This window comes from Corella eumyota, chromosome 5, assembly GCF_963082875.1.
Source record: "Corella eumyota chromosome 5, kaCorEumy4.1, whole genome shotgun sequence".
NCBI classification, from domain to species: domain Eukaryota; kingdom Metazoa; phylum Chordata; class Ascidiacea; order Phlebobranchia; family Corellidae; genus Corella; species Corella eumyota.
In genome coordinates, this window is record NC_137494.1 from 14,585,447 (window position 1) to 14,605,634 (window position 20,188).

Genomic DNA, 20,188 nt, shown 5'->3' on the forward strand with positions numbered 1-20,188 from the left:
CTTTTTTAAAGCAAAAGACATTTGTACTAAATTGCATTTATTTACCTACATTTGTCTTGTGTAATTTTAAAAAAAGGCTGCTCTTTTGTATCTTAATGTTTTACAATTCTAAAGCTGCTGCACTTTTATACTTTGAATATGTTATATTAGCAATCTATAACTATCTGTAGTCTATCTAACTTTTTTACATTTGTAATTATAAACGTCTTAAAAATGGTTTTCAAATTTTTAGCTGTATAAAAAATTTACTACAATTGTATTTCTATGCTAGCTATAGCAGTAAACGCTTTGTTTTTGTTTGGTCTATGCGAACCTTACTTAAGGCGACCTTAGCATTTTATGATGTAAATAAACGCAACATTTTAAGTTCTAGAGCTCACGGCAATTAAATCATAGAAAATCTGTAGGTTTATATTTGAAACATTTAATGTAAAACTAAAAATATAGTGTGATCAATATAATAAAAATAAAGTTTATTTACAATATAAGCTCATATACATGTCTATTAATAAAGTGCCTTGTTAGTTGCATTGATATGCTGTTTTGCATTATGGTCGCAACCAATAATTGTCGGTGCACCACAAACAATATTGATTACAATTTTTTACAAATAAAAAAAACAACAAAAAATCTTAAAGCATTTGGTTTAGGGTGCAATTGAATAAAAAAAAAGTTAACTACCTTAGGATATAATAACTTACACAATGAAACAATATTAGAATTTCTAGAATCGTAATTGTTATTTTTTATGAAATCTTAAAAAAAGTAAATAAAATGTTAAAACTTTAAATTTTACTGAAGTATAGTGCAAAATATAACGCAATATTAAATAGATGTGCATAAATGTGTTTCAAGATATCTGTAAATCTATGCATATAACGAAATTAATATAATACGAAAAAAATAAATATCCCAAAAAAGAAAACAAAAATAACTAAAATCTTTACAAATAAATTTACAAAAAATACAAATTAATAAATTCTAAAATAATACAACCTAAAAATATACATTATTCATCATATTATTTTAGGTAGTTGATAAAAAATTTTACAAATTTTTTTTATTTAATTTAATTGCTATTTTGATTCAGTAATATTAAGCCTAAATGTAGTCGTATTTATAAAGATTTTACATATTTTTACATGTTGTTAAATTAAGTTTCAAATCCCACATTATAAATTTGGGTCGCCTGAAAATAAGGGAAGGGAAATTGAAGAAACGGAAAATGAAGGAACCGGAAAATGAAGGAACGGAAAATGAAGGATCCGGAAAATAAAGGAACGGAAAAATGAAGAAACGGAAAATGAAGGGACCGGAAAATGAAGGGACCGGAAAAATAAATTCCGCCTCTCCTTTTTTCACTTTTCTTTAATTTCCGTTCCTTCATTTTCCGGTTTCTTCCTTTTCCGTTCCTTCAATTTCCGTTCCTTCATTTTCCAATTCCTTAAATTCCGCGTCCCCTTAAAGTCTACCAAGATAAATTATCTTCTGATTTTATCTCCAACCTTGGACTATTTTCCGAATAAAACTGAGCGAACCATCTTCGATATTTCGCTATCTGGTTATCCTCTTTCAACAACTTTGGTTTGCTTGCAAACGTTTTATTATTCCAGATCATGACGTCACGATCAACCTGGTCACAACACAGTTCGTATTAAATATATTAGTTGTTTAATAGACCAAGCATTAGGAGATCTTGGACAATTATTACCCTGTTGTGTTATGCTAAAAATCTATATGTCAGCAATTTTGCAAATGTTTTTGTAAGACTAGAGGTTTTGGTTTTGATTACCACTGCAATTTCGTTGTATATGTGTTTTTGTACTTATTTAATTGAGTGCTATATTAATCCTATAGCAGCTAGGGATTAAGCCACCATTGGCGTTACGTTCAAACGGCATCCACCAACATAAGGATGCAGGTTAAAAGAAGCAGTGGAAATCAAACCCAGTTACCTTAACTCTCAGCTTTAATATACAACGCCTACCAATACAACATTATGTAACAAAGCATAACATTAGGTAATTAAGCTATTTTAACAGCTTTTTCGTACAACATAAGTGCAGGGCGTGTAATGCCATAACTTCTGATATGCTTTATAATAAACAGACAATGTTACTTAAATATAAGACTTTGACAAAGTTAAAATAGATCCTAATTTCTTGACAAGTTAATAGCCCTTTAAATACAACCAATAACCAAATAAGTATAAATATTCAAACAACAATTTAAAACCAACCTGAATGGCTTCCAATGTCAAGAACAGTCTTCCAGCAAACATTGGAAAGTACCAGTTTGTGTACAAGTTGTGGCTGAGAACTTGATACAAGGGCTCAAGTGGGACTAAAGTTTGGACTAAAACACCTTCACCAAACGGATGAGTGAAATGAAGATGGACAATTCCTGGCCCAATCTGAATTTAAATTAAAGAAAATATAACCTAATTAAATAATAAATAATTTTATTTAAACTTTTTATTTTTGATAAGACTTGTACTACGTTTTGCTGGTTTAAAAAAAACATGTAACTTAATAAGTAACAGTTTTGCTTTACATTCTTAAGGGCCTTTATCTAAAGCCTTTATATTATTGACCTCTAAACTTAGTATTTATGTGTTCATTTATAATGTAAAATAAGTAAACCATCTGGTAGTTGTTATTTAGAAAAAAAAATTTTTACCCTTTTTCACTTGTTTTCACAGGTGTATTTTTTCAAACAAATAAATGGCTTAAACAATAACCTACTTCGTTGAAAATTATTACATTGTTTATTGTATTGATTTACTGTTAATAGTGTGCTAAAGTTGCAATGTACCTGTAAAACATTTAGTTTCAGGTTATAACACTTCCATTTTCGAAAAATATCTAATTGATGAAGAAGCTTCATTCTTGATATGTGAGGTTGATCTTTATCGGGTCCAATACAAGTAGCCTAGAAAAGAAAATTAAACAATAATTATAAACAGCTATTAACTAATATATTATTGTAATTTGTTATCAAAAATGAGTGAAAATATTGTGCTTTTTTAAATATCGATCTTGTTTGGAATTTAATTTTTTTTATTTTGTATCATGGGTCATTAGGTTACTTGTTAAGTTGTTTGCTTTATTCTGAAATTAAAAAATTTATGGTAAAATATCATGTTACAAAAAAACAAACTTTTTTAACCTTTTAGTTAAATTAAATAAAAGTTTCAAAACGCGTCGAGAAGAGGAAAACAAAATGCCTTGTCACGTAAGTAAGCGCACAATTGATTTAGAACAAACGAACAAAAATCCCCTCGCATTCTAGAACAACAAACCACGACACCATACATTCTTAGCTTCATTGAAATTTAAAAGATTTTTTTGATTCGGTTACTACAGGAAACGGTTCAAAGTTTGTTTAAAAAGGGTGTGGCTCAAGCCGTTAGGGGTGTGTTGTTTACCCAATGTGTGCTATAGGTCGACAGTTTATACAATACTATAAAGAAAATTGTGTGAAGATGATTTCGAAATATCTTTGTATCGATTTACTTCCAACAAAAGTGAACCCTTTTAAATATTTAAATTTGATTAACAATTATAATACCTTCTTTACAAAAATACATTTGTTTTAAATGTTTTTGTTTATTCCTAATGAAAAATATAACTTGATAACTTTTTAATAAAGTTACGTTTTTAGTCGACTTTTTAACTTTTTTGCTAGTTTTTACTGGTATTAACTTGATGATGTTGCCTTGTTATTAAACTACAAAGTGGTTTTTACTTCGACAGAGCTATCCTTTTATTCAGAAAAGCTACGACATCAACGCAGTAGGAATCAAACTTAAAACCTTGCGTACTCCCAAGAATTTAACCCACTTTGCATTAGTGCGTTTTAAAAAACTTTATAAATTGTAGGGTAACCTCACCGTAAATAAGTGCTCAACAAAATTAAACCAGGTGTCGAATTGAACAGATAAATCGTTCCCACTCATAACATTTGGTAGGTGAAGGTGTCGCAAGTGTGCAATGTCGGATCCATTCTCTGGGATATCCTAAGAAAAATATTAATAGTTAAAAAAAAAATCATTTTAAATAAATAACTTTAAAATATACTAAAAATCTTTCTTTATAATTAAAACTGCTGTTTGTAATACTTGGTTATATTATTACAGGTATTAAGTTAGATTTGCAACCATATTACAAAATTAAAATGCCAATAGTAGGACAATCTAACGACCAGTATGTTTATAAAATACCTAAAGTAAATGAATTTAAAAATAAATAAAAAATATGGTTCGAAATTTGACTCTAATTTGTCAAAAGATATTTTTTTAAAGTTGTATGTAAGCGTTATAAGTGCTTTGTTAAATATCTTCTACGTGAGTTTTTTGTTTGCACTTTTAAATAGAAGAATGAGTTTCTATTATATTATCTCTCCTTTTATTCTATTGTGTGAATTGATTCTAGGATTGTCATTCTAAACGTTATTTATCATAGAATATTTAATTTATTTCTTGTTATTTATCTTTCATTTCCCGTTGGGTTAAATTAACTTTTATAATACTTTTATGATGAACGTAGCAATATAATTTTTAGCAAGTATATTATATGGACACTGTATATATTATAATGAATTTTATGATTGGTTAAAGTTACAAGTTAATCAAGAAATATTACAACCATCCCAACAAGAATAAAAACTGCGAAATAAATCAACTTGAGACTGGGTCGAGGTAACAAATGTTACTCTATGTTTAGACAGACAATTTTAAATTAAAACATTTCTAAAACTAATTGGTTAAAAAACACAATATCCCAAACTGTCAAAGGCAACTCGAGACATGGTTAGGGTAACTGGTGTTAGTTAATGTTTAGGTTGCAAAGTCGACTTTCCCACATCAAGGATAGCAGAAACGAATTTATACTAAGTAAATTTACCTGTATATGTGTGTTGGCATGGTGTTCCACCCGCCCGCGGTAAGAGTAGTGTCCGTTGCTAATTTCCTTAATTTCGGGGATTTCCCATTGAGGGGTGACGTCATCACAGTGATACCAGACGAATATAGCTCCGTTGACTTCGGTGCATGGCCATGATTTAGTTGAAGAAAAGTTGGGAACTAAAAAAATAATAAATAGCAAAGTTTTTTTTTTTTTTTTTATTTTGGTTTTTCGCGCATTGATAAAAGTAAATAATAAATACGATATACAATTAATATTACAACAATGCGACGAGAAAAAATGACAAAATCAATTTAATGATTTAAAACATGCCAAAAGTATTAATGTTTACACAAAGATTTTAAGTATATTATAGCATGGTCACCAAACCCAGTATACATATACACAATTTAAAACATGTAAATTTAATCTAATCTTATAAAATAATGTTTTGTTTTATGTTATTTAAATTAAAATTATTTTGACAAGTTTTAAGATGCGTAAAACCTGCGTTAAAATTTATAATTAAACTTGTTTAATTAGCTTTAAGAATCGAACAAACACTTTAATAAAAACGTGAAACCAAACCCTTTTATAATACTACTTGGGTTTCTTAGCAAATAAGGTTGGTTTTATCAAACAGAAATTAACAAAAATCGATCCAATATAATAATAGGGCCTGTTAACTTAACTTTAGCCTTTATTTAAATTTCAAAACGTATCAAATAATTTTTATTTGACATTTATTAAATAATATATATATCCATATCACACCCAAAATGAAATAAAAATGTGCTGTAAGAAGTTTTAAATAAACGAAAACCTGTCAATTAGTTCAAGTTTAAAAAAGAATGAACTAATAAATTAAACTAAAACAGCTATAACTCACTGGGTTTTAAACCCTGAACCTCGGGGCTCAAAGGTAAAAAGCGTCCACCAATACTTTAATACGTGTTACAAGCTCAAACAAAAATTTACCAAGTTTAACTAACTTAATCTGGTAGTATGGTTCAACGGTTATTTTAGAGGACTACGAGCTATAACGTTTCGGGTTCGAGCCGCACCAATACCACACTATTCGCCCTTTAGTCCAGCGTTTATGTATAGCTTAAAACTGGTCACAACAGCACAGCCTTCCCCAATAAAAAATACAAAAACTTATTATCTTAAGATGACACGGAGAAATTCACGCAACATAGTTCAACAAAACACAAGTCTTACTTTTATTTGAATACGGAATATTCGTGCATTCCCCATCTCCAGAGAACGTCCACCCATGGAACGGACACTGTAGGCATTCCCCTAATACCCGCCCCCCTTGAGCGAGGTTTCCTCCCATATGAGGGCAATATGCATCTAGAATATTCGCTTTTCCATTATCACCTCGGTACACGGCAAAATGTTGCCCTAAAAATTAAATTTTAGTGATTAAAAATTTTTGGCATAAAATTTAATTAAGGTATATAAATAACTAAATTAAATTGGAAATTTTTTTTTAATCTTACATTTTTTTATATACAAATTTCAAGCTTTAAAATATCTTTTTCGATACAGTATATAAACGATGGTTGCCTGTTATAGCCATGCCGGGATCACCTTACGTAATGCACTTTAATGATAGGCCTATACTTCCTTATGTCAAAACCATACATTTATTAAAAAGCTCTATTGTCAATAAACAAAACACGTCGTCATATAACTATTTAGCTACGTCACCGTCTTGTGTAACTAACACATTGTACGAATGTTAACTTTATTTGTTTACATTTTTTGCAAAACTGTCAACATAAACATGTCAGTTAAGTCCTGCAATTTGTTGTGTAATAGAACGACTTATCGCCTTTAAAAATGTTTAAGGTTACCGATCTTTAAGCTTGCTTAATAAAGTAATTAATTACGGTCTTGCTGTCAAAATTGTAATATGATATAGAGTTTTGATGTCAGCGTGTTATCAAGTGACATTAATGTACGTTTTTAATACGTAAATAAATGATCATAATACTTGTTAAACGAGTCCCAGAAATAAAAAAAATATACTAATATCATTAAATTTATTTTGTCATTTTTTCCTGTCGCATTGTTGTAATATTAATTGTATATCGTATTTATTATTTACTTTTATCAATGTGCGAAAAACCAAATTAAAAAATAAAATAAAATACATACTCTCGTGTTATAAAAAAAGCTGTAGTGCTAAATAAAAGACATTTTGTTACCCCTGCCCTATATTACTACGCATTAGGTTCTGTTCACAAAGCCTTATATTCGCTCAAGCCTAAAATGACCGCGATTAGAGCACGACAATTCGTAATTACATAATTTCAATGGAATGTTTTGAACATAGCAACCGTGGTACCTTTAGTTGTGCAATATTGGTTCATAATCTGATTAAAGTGTTTTTAAGATAGCGCATATAAGGTTAATTTCTTATATTGGCCTAGTTTTTATTATTTATTTTGCAACGGAAGTTATTTAGGGGCAATAAAGTAAATGCATGTCCTTTTTTAAAGGAAATGAAAAGCTATAAAATATTATGCACGCTATATTTTTATAGAATTTGTTTTCAATACGTTAACGTATTGTTTTAATTGTTACATTTTTTGATTGTTTTAACCTGCTGCGATTGTCAAAAATAACAATTAGCACAATAGTAAAAACACACCATTGTGTATTGTGCATTAAAACAAACGAATAATTTTTATTATTCTTGCAAAAAGAGATCTGTATATATGCATTGTTTTACCTTATAAAGATATACAAGTAAATAAAGGTAATTAACTAATAAAACCATTGTAAAGGATGCTACATATTGTGAGTTATTGTTATCGTCATTAGTATTGTTATTATTAATATATTTCAGTGTCTTAAAAAAAATTTGATTTTTTAATACGTTTATATTTTAGTGTCTTAAAAAAAATTTGAATCAAAATAAATTTTGTTCTTTAAAATTTAAAGTTTTAAAATTTTGGTATGTTGTTTATCATTAGATTGTGTTTTAATTCTTATATTTAGAAAATTTACCTGATAACCGTCTTACCTAAACAGCTGACTTCTTTAACTTTTCCTTTTTCAAGCTGCCATGAATCGAATAACCGAAACCAGCCGTTGGGATAGACTGGCGGTAAGTCGTTGCCGATTTTGCGCCGGTTTCGAAGCAGATTCGCGACCTCCTTTTTTTTATAAGATGAGCCGTTGTGATTAATGTAACTACAATAAAAAAAAGTAAAAAATTTTGATTTTTTTGCTGAATTTTTGAATGTTAAAATCTCATATAATCTTGCACATAATTATTATATAGTTACACAATTGCTTCGCTAAATGTATACAAAATACAAATCTTTTTTAAGTTAATTAACAACGTTTAAAATTAATTCTATATCATAATATTTTGAAGCCATATTTTAAATAAACTACCCACCCGATAGAGCCAAGCTTTTTAATCCTGTTTATAGGCACAAAAAGCAAATAATATAATCCATATAATATACTTGATATCAAAACCAAGTATATTACTAATGATAAAATCGACCAGCTTATTTCAAATATTCTAAATAACTTTTCTTCGTCGTTTTGAGAAATCGTAAAATTGTTGTCTGCATTGGGTGCTGTTATATTGGAACGGGTAAAATGCTGACTCGAAAAAATACTTGAAAACGAGTTTATAACACTAGTAACTGGATGGGAAATAGATGTACCGAACACTCTGTGTATATGCTGAATAAAATTGCTCATATTTCTTCAAAATTTAATCTTTTTTTTTCGGTAATTCGAGGTATTTGGCAAAGTTTAGAAGCTTGAATTTAAAACTAATTCATATATTCTACTTTTAAAGCATATATAATACTTTTTAACCAACTAAGATAATATAAAAAGCGTTTTTAGTGAACCCTTTCGCTAGTTATATTCTTATACAATGTGTTAACCCTTTTGTACCCTGTACTGCTAAGAAAAACAAACCCTTTACGTTTGAATAGCTTTTAACTGTAAGCGCAAACGAAAAAGGGGAAATTACGTAGTGCCTAGTCTATTTACATTTCACTATGATTTCATAATAAAACAATTAGTTATAAATTAATACGGTGTTTTATAGATGATGCGATATGCATAAGCAGTGTTAGCACAATTAATCAATATAATTTAATAAACGTTTTTGATGTATATTAACTTGTTTTACTATGGTAAAAATTATCAACATTACCTATGACCTAGCAAAACGAAGTGAAACCATTATAAACGTTTTGCAAAAAAATATTATTTTCTATTTTTTAATATGCAAATTTGCAAGTAGTAATCACATTTTAAATTAACATATTTGATAGCACTTTTTTATTTTAAGTTTAGCCTACCATTTAACAAGAAACAAACGTAAATAGATATCCCAACTTTACAATACATAACCGCAAAGATACATAAGAAAAAAGTAAAGTCAATGGGTCAAGTTTTAAAACAATGTGAGCTCAAATACCGAAGCAAAGTTTCAAAAAGAATCTTGTATTTCATTTCGACTGTAACCACGCAACCATATTATAATAACACAACAAGGGGGTTTCCCTAATTTCTAGAATTCGTGATTTTTTTACGTGACGTAGTCCTATAGGCAAGGCTACAATAAAATGGGCCAAAATTATTTGTAGTATTATTAGAAAAAATTTAAGAATTAAATAAAAAAATTGTTTTTTTTTTTAATAAAATAATATTTAATATTTTATAAATCGCAAAATATAAGGTCCGAAATATATGAAAATATTTTAAACATTTAAATTATAAACCAAAAGTATGCGTTGTTAAGTAACGGTACATTAAACACGAAAAACTGAACAAAAAACGTTCATAAAATATAATCCAATATAACCCCATATAAAAGGAAATAAATTCTGCTGAGTCATCGTTACACGAAATTTTTGGACAGAAACTAATTTTTATCCTCGATGTGATAGAGACGACTTCACAGCCTTATTAAACATTTTTTATTACCTTAACTTAATAGTAAGTTACACTGTAATGTTTAATATATTGTTGGCTTAATGATATTGATTGTTATGGAACTGTTTGTTATTTTTTCCGGTCTGAGATTTGTTTAAGCGAAGCTCAACAACATTTAAACCATCCTAAAATATTTGTAATCTTCATTCGTATATTTTAAATTTAAAATCGTAATACTTTATTCTTTGATTAACATTTTCAACAGACCCCACTATTCTTTATTATAAGAAAAAAATCCATATTCTATGTTAAAAAGTTTTCAAAATTCTGACATTTTTCGAACTTAAATTGTATGTCCAACTTTACAACATATTTAAATATTAGTCTTTACTATTATTGCTAAGCCTTACATATAAAACATACTACGTTTATTTCATTGTAACTAACTGCGCTACCATATCATTATAGTCATAACGAAAACAGAACTCGCGCACTAAATTACTTGTGTTTTCTTATGCTTAACTGCATAGAAAAGTGCTTGAGGTTTTTACACTTTAGCCTGAGCTTCATTACACTTTACCACGGGCTTAACCCGCATTCATTCTATGCAAAAACACAAGTTTAGAATGTCCTTTTATACTTGACTTTTTGTAATCTTATAAGCAACAAAAACGCGCACCTATAAATATCGATGAACTTGCCTTAAAATAGAAATTACGAATCGCTTTCGCATTTTTGTTGCACCACTAGATCGTAGATCTTACATTAATTTCTGCAATATTATTAAATTCACTTTATTTTATTGCCATTTCTAACATTCAAAAATAATTTACTAAATTAAATATAAATATATAGAAAAATAGAACAATAAAAGTTAATTATTTTAACTGTTAAATATTTAATATACCTAAATTTACTATTATAAAACAGTAGCAACAATTAAAATTAAAAAAAATGTAGGCAAAAATATGACATAACTAATTTTTAAATATAATATATAACACAATGGCTTAAAAAATCATGATATGTTAATTAATTAATAAAAATATATATCGCTGCTTTTCCAATACTTTTATTAAAACCAGTTGTTTTTTTTTAATTTTATCCATATCACAATAAACGGTAGGTTTTCGTGTTTTTATTAAAAGGGTTTGCTGTTAGGACGTGTTTAAGCTATCCATAAACGCCTGGCTCACAGGTTAGTAGTCTGGCATGAAAGCGGCTCGATCCCAAAGCCTTTCGGCTCGAAGACAGATACTATGACCGCTTAACCACACTATAAACTACTTACCTTTTTTTTAATTTAACCATAAGGTGATAGGTTTTATATTTTTTTATTAGGCAATAGTGTGTTGTTATGGCGTGATCGAGCTATCCGTAAACGCCGGGTTCAAGAGCAAATAGTGTGACATTGGTGCGGCTCAAACCTAAAATCTAAAACCTTTCGGCTCGTAGTCCGCCGCGATGACCGGTTCATCACACTATTAGACCCAAACTACTTAATTAAATTACAGTCAATAAAAGTAAACAAAGTGTCCGCTCTTATGGCGAGCCGGCTATTTAAAGCACACACAAATTGTTAATATTTAACAAATATTATTAACATTTGATAGCAAGCAGGCTGATTTTTTAATATCAAGACAATGGTACGCTCTTATAAGGTTATAAAATTGGTTTTCTTAACATTAGGTCTTAGTGCATGTACTTATTTCTTCGTTGAATACAGGTATAGTTAAATAAGTTATGTTAATTAAGTTTAAATATCGTAAATATTAAGTTAATTTTAAAGTTTTTGCAGCATTACCCAATGTGCTTTAAAGTTTGATTAATAAGATTATTTTTGTTTAAATTATTTTGTTAATTTTTAGGTTCCTAATTCTGTCCCAAAATGTAATGGAAGTAAAATAGACGAAAGAACTAAATTTTCAAAATCCGGATAATACCCAAACAAATAGTAAGTTAACCTTTTTAAATAATGTTTTTTTTTTTAAATTGCAATAGGTTATACGTTCTTGCAGTTCTTTATGTTGTAAACGTTAGAGAACAACAAGAATATTACAAAGCTTGTATTAGTTAAGGGTTATTAAATATTGTACACTATTGCATTACTTTATAGTGGTATAATTTTATAGTTTATTAAATTTGCTTTTTTATTATAAAACAATATCCCATGTAACAAAACAATTTCGCAGATGATCAAACATCAATAAGAAACTTTAAAAATACTACAAGCCAGTGGCTGATGAATAAGACAGAAATAAAAGCTCACGAAGAAGAATTTCTTAATTTTGGGCAAAAAATCCAAGAAAAATTCAAAAAATTACAGGTAAGAAAAATTAATGTTATTGATGAAATCCATTGGTTATACTATGCTTATTTTTTAACCAAAATTTAAAAAATAACTTGTATTTATTTTAGCTTTTATTGTGAAACTCCTTTCTTTAAATTAGCCCACAAAAACTTTACAAATCGTTTATAAATTTAGGTTTTATATAGGCAAGGTTGTATTTTTTACAACTATATATATTTTATTAATACAACATGTAACAACTTTTCGAATATTTTTACCGTGTTAAAATAAAATTAACATGTGTTAGGTATATTTTGTTACATGCTTCTGTATGTAAACTATACCAAAAAACATTTAAAAAATTTCAAAATAAAAAAATTAGTTTTTAAAATTTTATAATCTTATTTCTAGAACCCTAAAAACTGCAATGACAAAAGGTTGTTGTTATGCACTATGGCAACAAAGGGTTGCGGGTTTGGTTGTATAGTCCATGAAATAGCAAGATGTATGTTCGAGGCACTGGCAACTAACAGAACTATGGTTCTAGATCTTAAACTATCACAATATGGGATCAAAGAAATATATAATCTTTTTCCAAATTTGAATGTGTGCCAAGAACTTAAAAATTCGGGTAATACCATTTTGTACTTGAATTTATTTTAAACGTTTTAAAAATTCTCAGTATGTTACAAGATAACTAACTCTGTGAGATTTATATAACAGGAGTACGTGAAATTTAACTACTACTTCAAAGTACTTTTATATTATATTAATTCAATTTTTCCGGCAGCGTGGTGTAGTGGTAAGAACACTTGCTACATCACTCATGAGGTCCTGGTTTCGAATTCCAGTGATCTCATGCTGTAGCGCCCTTGAGTAAGGCGCTATAAACGGTATAAACTCCTGCTGAGCCAGCACTTAATCAGCAGCATAATTATCGGGCAATTATAATCTATAATATCCCAAACTGCCACAGGCAACTCGAGACTGGGTCGCAGTAATTGATATTACTCTATGTCGCGCACTCGACTTTCCCACATCGAGGATAAAGATATATACAAAAAAAATTAACAAGTACCAGTCAAAATCAGACTGAGCCAGAGTTAACCATCAAAAAAATTTGGTTAATTATTATAATATTTTTTTTTGATTAATCTTTTTACTTGTCAATTTTTTCTCATAGAAACAGACAACGACCGTATTGTACGAGTACGAATGGATTCTGATAGACCCTACCTACCCGGTACTTTCCCTGAGGGGTTATTAACTGTCACCTCCAAGTACAACACTGAAGTAGCAGTATGGTGGATTGGTCAGATTATGACGTACATAAACGTAGTAAATGATCAATTTCAACATGTAATAGACAATAATAAACAACGGCTTGGAATCGTCGGAAACAGGGATTATCCTGTGGCCGGGTAACATATTGAACAATGATTTTTTATGCATTTATCCTAGATAGAAAAAGGTCGACTTCACGACCTAAACAAAGAGTAACATTCGTTACCCCGACCCAGTCTCAGATTGACTTTGGCAGTTTGGGATATTATAGATTAAAATTTCCATATAATTAAGCTGCTCATAAAAGGTTAATTTAGCAGAAGTTCATACCGTTTTGGTGCCTTCTCAAAGGCGCTACAGTATAAATGCAGTAGAGATTGAACCCAAGACCTCATATTGTAAAACCAAGTTTTCTGACCCTACACCTTAGTTAAATTTTAACCAATTTTGAGTAACTAAAAAGACCCTTTCATTCAATTTATTTGTATAAGCCACAAAACAAACAAGTGAAGAGATAAACGAGTCTTAACTTAAAATAAGATAAACCCATAAAAACTTTAGACTGTGGTAATATATTACAATAAAGTCTGGTTTACTTAGCGTCAACATAAAAATTAATGTTTAAAAACCAATCTTAGTATAAGAACAAAACTGTTAAGAACATAACAGTTCCTAACAAAGTCTGATAACTCAACATAACTTCCAAAGAGAAATAAAGTAACTACATTATTTTACTAACCCAGCACTATTGTTTTAAAGAATTCACATTCGACGAACTGACAAGCTTATAAGAGATGCTAAATTTACATCAAACGATATCTACATGAAACATGTGAAGAGATGGTACGACAATCTGGATGTTATAACTGGCAACCATTCTATTCCCCGAACAGTTTTTGTTGCAACTGATGATGTTACAGTTCTACAACAGCTTCGTAAACAGTAAGTGAACATAAAACTAAAACTGTTTTTTAGTTCATATTTTTTTAATTTTTTGAAAATATTTAAAGACTGATTTCATAAATATTTTAGGAGTGTTTTTTTGTTGACTCCTCTGTCTTAGTCTTAAGTTTTATTCACAACTTCTTGTTGGTTTACTTATATTGTTGGTTTACTTGTTGGTATATATAAATTACATTGGTTTCTGGATCTGCAGAAGTAAGAACTGCAACTAACTTAAATATGTCACCACAGAAAGTTTGTCGAATTCTAACAGACATAAATTTAAAATCTATTTTTTTTATTTTATAATTCAGCTTGTTTTTTTAGATACAAGGAATACACATTTTTGTACGATGAAAAAATAGCACAGAGCGCTGAAGTAGCATCTAGAAACAGTGAAAATGGTTTGAAGGGAATAGTTATGGATTTAAACATTTTAGTTGATTGTGATTTTGTTGTTTGCACGTTCTCATCAAATGTAAGTACAAATTATGATCAAGTATTATACTTCTAATACGAGTCATATAGGCTACAACCAAATAAGAAAACTTCAAGTTTTTTTTATAACAGAACCAAAATTGTAGTACTGATTCTAAAAATATAACCCATTCATTGTAAAAATTTAAACTTAGTTGTTCCAGTGGGGCGTTTAAGGTCATAAGCGAATAGTGTGGCATTGGCCCGGTTTACACTTGAAACCTTTTGGCTGAGCTTAAGAGCAAAAAGTGTGGCATTAATCTGGGTTAAATCTGAAGCTTTTTGTGCCTGAATGCCATGACCAGTATACTACACTTTTTGGCACATTAAATATAATATTGGTAAAACCCTAGCCAACCAATGGCCCCATACCTGAAAGCAGTAGAAATCAATGACCAATAGTGTTGAAATTTCTGCGGCCCCAATTGACTATTATAAATATATTATTTACTACGGTAGTGGAACCCAATATGATGCATATACATTATAATCTTTGTTGTATTTTTGTAAACACTTTTGTATATCATACAATACTTTAAATGCAATTGTTCTTTTTTAGATCTGTAGACTTGTTTATGAAATTTTAAACACAAAGTACATTAACGCACGGGAAAAATTAGTTAACTTAGACAAGCATTACTTCTATGGTGATTTGGGGGAAATTATTACACTCAGAAGCGACAAAAACAGTGATATTTTGTTGAAAAAGAAAGCCTTAAAATATATTAATTTTGAATTTGATAAAGTTAAGGATATAAACGATTAAGTTTAAATATAAATTTGGATATATTTTTAAAACAATGTTTAAAAACTTGTTTTTATTTAAAAAAAAAAGTACTTCTAAAATATTGCAACTATCTCAATCCGTTATGTCTTATTTTAAGCACACATTTGTTATAAATTAAAGGTAGTTTAGCATATATACATTCTTGTGCTTTAGTTGCAATATTGCATCTTTGTCGTTAAGGCATAAAATGAAAAACACAAATGCTAAATTATTCAATTTAATGTTGATGTGACAAAATTTATAAACTAAAAATAGCAAATCAAAAAGCAAACAGTTATAATTATATCGGTAAACTAAATTATCTAAAAAAATTAATTTTTTAAATTTTTTTGATAAACTGAATTTTTTACATTTTTTTGGCCCTAAGTTTATTTAAGATTTAAAAAAACCGTTGTATTTGCAAACAGAATATGTATCGCACACAAAAACTTCAATACGAATAATTGCAAGTTAAACACAGCAAAGAAATACCGGATATATTAAAAACTCGATTAGGTTCACAACTGTTGTTTGAGAAATTGATGTATTTAAACAAGTTGTAAAAATTAAAAAGTGTTTGCGAATTTAGGAGAAAATTTTTTGTGTAAATGTTTATTAGTGCCATTCTCCAAAAAGCAAGCTATCTAGATATAATGCGTAAAAGTAAAGCTTTTTGTGTGTTTTGTTGTGTAGTTGGGTTGACTTTATGGTTTTATACTAAAAACAGGTAATTAAGTAAATAAAATGTTATAAAACCTAATGTGGGGATAACTATTAGACAATAAACTTTGTATTTAAAATTGTACGAACTAGTACCGGCAGCGTGGTGTAGTGGTAAGAACAGTTGCTACACCACACATAAGGTCGTGGGTTCAATCCCCACTAATCTTATGCTGTAGCGCCCTTGAGTAAAGCACTATAAATAATATAACCTCCTTCTGAGCCAGCACTTAATCAGCAGCATAATTATCGGGCAATTATAATCTATATTATCCCAGACTGCTAAAGCCAACTCGAGACTGGGTCGGAGTAACTAATGTTACTCTATGTTTAAGTTGTGCATTCGACCTTCCCACATCAAGGATAAAGACATATACACAAAAATTATAAAAGTAACTGTTTAACAAAATAAGTTAATATAAAAAAAGAAAAGTTGCAAAACATGTTTAAAATTTTATAACTTAAATATCTAAGGGACTCTGTTAATGTTTTTTTTTTAAATAAAAGCTTATCAAAATATAAATAAATAATCATTGGTATTTAGACACTTTCTACAGAATATCAAGAAAGAAAAACAACAATTTTTAAGTTCAACTAATAGGCCTACTGTTTATATCATATTAGAACCAGATATTAAATATGATAAATCAACTGCTTCATTTGCATTAAAAACAAGAAAAAATGAAATACCAAACAGGTTAAAATTATTAATTTAAAACTGGTTTAACTTAAAATATAATAGGCTATACCTAAAAATAATTAACTTTCAAAAAAAATATTTAAATGTTTTTAACATAAATTTTTGCTAATTGGTTTTAAAGTATAGTGTAGAATTTATTATAACAATTTTAAAATTATCCATATTTTAGAAAACCTTTATTGAAAAGATGGCGTTTTTTAGAAGAATTTAAAGTTACAAAAGAACAGAAATTACTTCAAATTGGAGAAAAAATTCAAGAAAAAATTTTCACGTTACAGGTAAATATGTTGTCCTTTATTTAAATGTTAAGTTAAAAATTGAACTTTACAAACTTAACAAAGATTAAGCTACATTATTCTGAGTTATACGCCAATGTTAGATGCTATTAACCTTATGATATCCTTTGTATTTTGAAATTTTTTTATCCTTAATGTGAGAAGGTGGAATTCACGACCTAAATAAAAGTAACATAAGTTACCCCGATCCAGTCTCGAGTTGACTTTGACAGTTTGGGATATTATAGAATATAATTGCCTGATAATTACGCTGCTGATTAAGTGCTAGCTCAACAGGAGTTAATGCCGTTTATAGCGCCTTAGTCATGGGCGCTTCAGCATGAGGGCAGTAGGGTTCAAACACAGGACTTCATGTAGTGAAGCCAAGTATCAAAAATTCAAAAAAATCCAAAGACTGTCGACGTTATCAATAAAAATAGAATTGTTTGCAGAATCCCAAAACTTGCAAAGCCAAAAATATTCTAAAATGTAAAATGAGTCAGCTTGGTTGTGGATTAGGCTGTTTCTTCCATCAGATAGCAAGATGCTTGTTTGTAGCACTTGGAACGAATAAAACTATGGTCTTAGCACTAACCCATACAGACTATGATATAAGTAACATCTACAATATGTTCTTCAGTCTTAACGTATGCGAAAAATTTCAAACAAAAAGTAAGATGTGTCCATGTTTTTCTTATATATATACCCATTGGTTGGTTTCAATGTAATTTAAATTACAGTTAATTTATTCGGTGACTTTTTTTATAACAGAATGTGGAAAGAAATATATTTTAGGGAAAGCAACCCAATTGCCAAACAGTAAGTTTTATCCCGGCACCTATCCTAAAGAATTGTTACCAATTACTTCAAAGTATCAAACAGAAGTTTCGGTTTGGTGGATTGGTCAAATTATCAGGCATTTGTCTCAAGTGAACAACGACTTTCAGCAAGTGATTAAAGAAAGAAAAAAACAGTTGGGGATAAAAAGCGATCGCGATTTTCCAATAGTTGGATAGGCAAACCCGTGTATTTGACTTTGGTACAAATCGTTTCGTTTTGGAATAGTTCTTTTTTTTGTATATATCTTTATCCTCGATGTGGTAAAGTCCGATGTGCGACTTCAACATAGAGTAACATTAGTTGACCCGACCCAGTCTTGAGTTGCCTGTGCCAGTTTGGGATATTATAGATTATAATTGCCTGATAATTAAACTGCTGATTAAGTCCTGGCTCAGCAGGAGTTCGCCCCGTGTATAGCGCCTTACTCAAGGGCACTACAGCATGAGATCAATGGAGATTGAACCCTCGACCTCATGTGTGGTGTGACAAGTGTTTTTACCACTACACCACGCTGCCAGTGTTCATAACCTTATCATGCTTTAATGAATAAGACTTGGCCTCTAATGTATTTGCTAAGTTGTAATAATTTTGGCTTGGTTGTATTTTTTAACTATTTATCTTTTGAACTTCTATACTTTTAGAATCCATATTCGACGAACCGACAAACTGTTAGGAGAAGCAAAGTTTCAGCCAAATGATCTTTATTTAGAAGAAGTAGAAAAATATTACAACAATCTGGTTTTTACAACTGGCAATTTTTCCATTTCCAGAACAGTTTTTGTTGCAACTGATGACGTATCAGCAATACAACGGCTCCGCAAAAAGTTAGAACAAAAATAAAAAGCTATAGATATTTTAATTTGCCTAATTTTAAATTTTAATGTTTAATTATTATTAAGGTATAAAAACTACACATTTTTGTTTAACGAAAAGAATATAAAAAGCGCCAATCATAAATATCGAAACTCAAGATATAATTTCGAAGGCATTCTGTTTGATATCAGTGTTTTAGTTGATTGCGACTTCGTTGTTTGCACATTTACCTCAAATGTAAGTAAAAACTAATCAACATGTTCACATTGATATTTTTAAAGTCATTAATATATCAAACTAGTACAACTTGAGACTGGAGTTGGGTTAATATCTCTACTGCTCTTATGCTGTAGCGCCCTTGAGTAAGGTGTTTTAAACAATATGAACTCCTGCTAAGCCAGCTCTTAATCAGCAGTATAATTATCGGTCAATTATAATCTATAATATCCCAAACTACCACAGGCAAATCGGAACTGGGTCGGGGTAACTGTTGTTACTCTACGTTCGGGTCGTGTATTCGATCTTTCCACATCAAATATAATATATACAAAAAATATCATGATGTCAATAACATCTCAAACTTGGGTAACTTAAAACTGGGTTGGGGCAACATTATGCCACAAACCACTGATATCGACGAGGTTATTGTTGTTTTATTTTTTTGTTACTTTACAGATCTGCAGGTTGGTGTATGAAATAAGACACACCAAACTTATTGATGCACATAATATGTTAGTTTCATTGGATCACAATTATTTTTATTTCGGTGGAAAAATTAACTTTAAAAAACGTTATCAAAAAAATAACGCTTTACATTATCCAAATTTTGACGAAAACTTTTTTTAAAACTGCTTTTTATGTACCTACCTTATTTTTATAATTTTACTGTCTTTAGCATATATTTTTATATAAAACCTTATACCTCATTTCTGTATTTGTTTTTGATATATTGCACTGTTACATTAGAAATATAATTACTTATCATAAATAGTGTATCTTTGCATATGCATAAATAAAACTTTATTGTAGCACTTTATATATTATATAGATAATCATTGCCCGATAATTATGTTTTTTGATAAAGAATTGGCTTAGCAAAAGTTTGTACAGTTTATAGCGTCTTACATTACGAGAGTACAGCATGAGATCACTGGGAATCAAACCCAGGATCTAATGTAGTGTAGGAAATGTTCCGACCACTACAACACGCTGCCGGTTGCAAATTTTGTGTAAATACCTACAGAGCACTTTTTG

At 29.4% G+C, this 20,188-nt stretch overlaps 4 protein-coding genes across 4 annotated transcripts; 3 read left to right on the forward strand and 1 right to left on the reverse strand.

Annotated features, from left to right (window-relative positions):
* Nucleotides 1-461: 461 nt before the first annotated feature.
* LOC145752176 (cholesterol 7-desaturase nvd 1-like) lies at nucleotides 462-9,150 on the reverse strand. Its single transcript, XM_082568401.1, has 8 exons — nucleotides 8,323-9,150; nucleotides 7,942-8,111; nucleotides 6,126-6,311; nucleotides 4,905-5,083; nucleotides 3,893-4,018; nucleotides 2,815-2,931; nucleotides 2,240-2,413; nucleotides 462-1,633 (listed from the first exon to the last, which is right to left on the reverse strand). Exons 1-8 carry the CDS (start codon nucleotides 8,634-8,636, stop codon nucleotides 1,469-1,471), a joined length of 1,431 nt encoding a protein of 476 aa, XP_082424527.1. The 5' UTR covers nucleotides 8,637-9,150; the 3' UTR covers nucleotides 462-1,468.
* Nucleotides 9,151-12,069: 2,919 nt separating this feature from the next.
* LOC145753568 (alpha-(1,6)-fucosyltransferase-like) lies at nucleotides 12,070-14,347 on the forward strand. Its single transcript, XM_082569972.1, has 4 exons — nucleotides 12,070-12,153; nucleotides 12,529-12,748; nucleotides 13,301-13,538; nucleotides 14,161-14,347. Exons 1-4 carry the CDS (start codon nucleotides 12,070-12,072, stop codon nucleotides 14,345-14,347), a joined length of 729 nt encoding a protein of 242 aa, XP_082426098.1.
* Nucleotides 14,348-14,746: 399 nt separating this feature from the next.
* On the forward strand, nucleotides 14,747-15,642 carry LOC145753293 (alpha-(1,6)-fucosyltransferase-like). Its single transcript, XM_082569703.1, has 2 exons — nucleotides 14,747-14,821; nucleotides 15,380-15,642. Exons 1-2 carry the CDS (start codon nucleotides 14,765-14,767, stop codon nucleotides 15,584-15,586), a joined length of 264 nt encoding a protein of 87 aa, XP_082425829.1. The 5' UTR covers nucleotides 14,747-14,764; the 3' UTR covers nucleotides 15,587-15,642.
* A 317-nt stretch (nucleotides 15,643-15,959) lies between these two features.
* Nucleotides 15,960-19,797, forward strand: LOC145753569 (alpha-(1,6)-fucosyltransferase-like). The gene is made up of 8 exons (XM_082569973.1): nucleotides 15,960-16,313; nucleotides 16,851-17,003; nucleotides 17,176-17,284; nucleotides 17,734-17,953; nucleotides 18,053-18,274; nucleotides 18,699-18,945; nucleotides 19,021-19,171; nucleotides 19,610-19,797. The coding sequence occupies exons 1-8, from the start codon at nucleotides 16,195-16,197 to the stop codon at nucleotides 19,778-19,780; spliced, it is 1,392 nt and encodes a 463-aa protein (XP_082426099.1). The 5' UTR covers nucleotides 15,960-16,194; the 3' UTR covers nucleotides 19,781-19,797.
* Nucleotides 19,798-20,188: the final 391 nt, after the last annotated feature.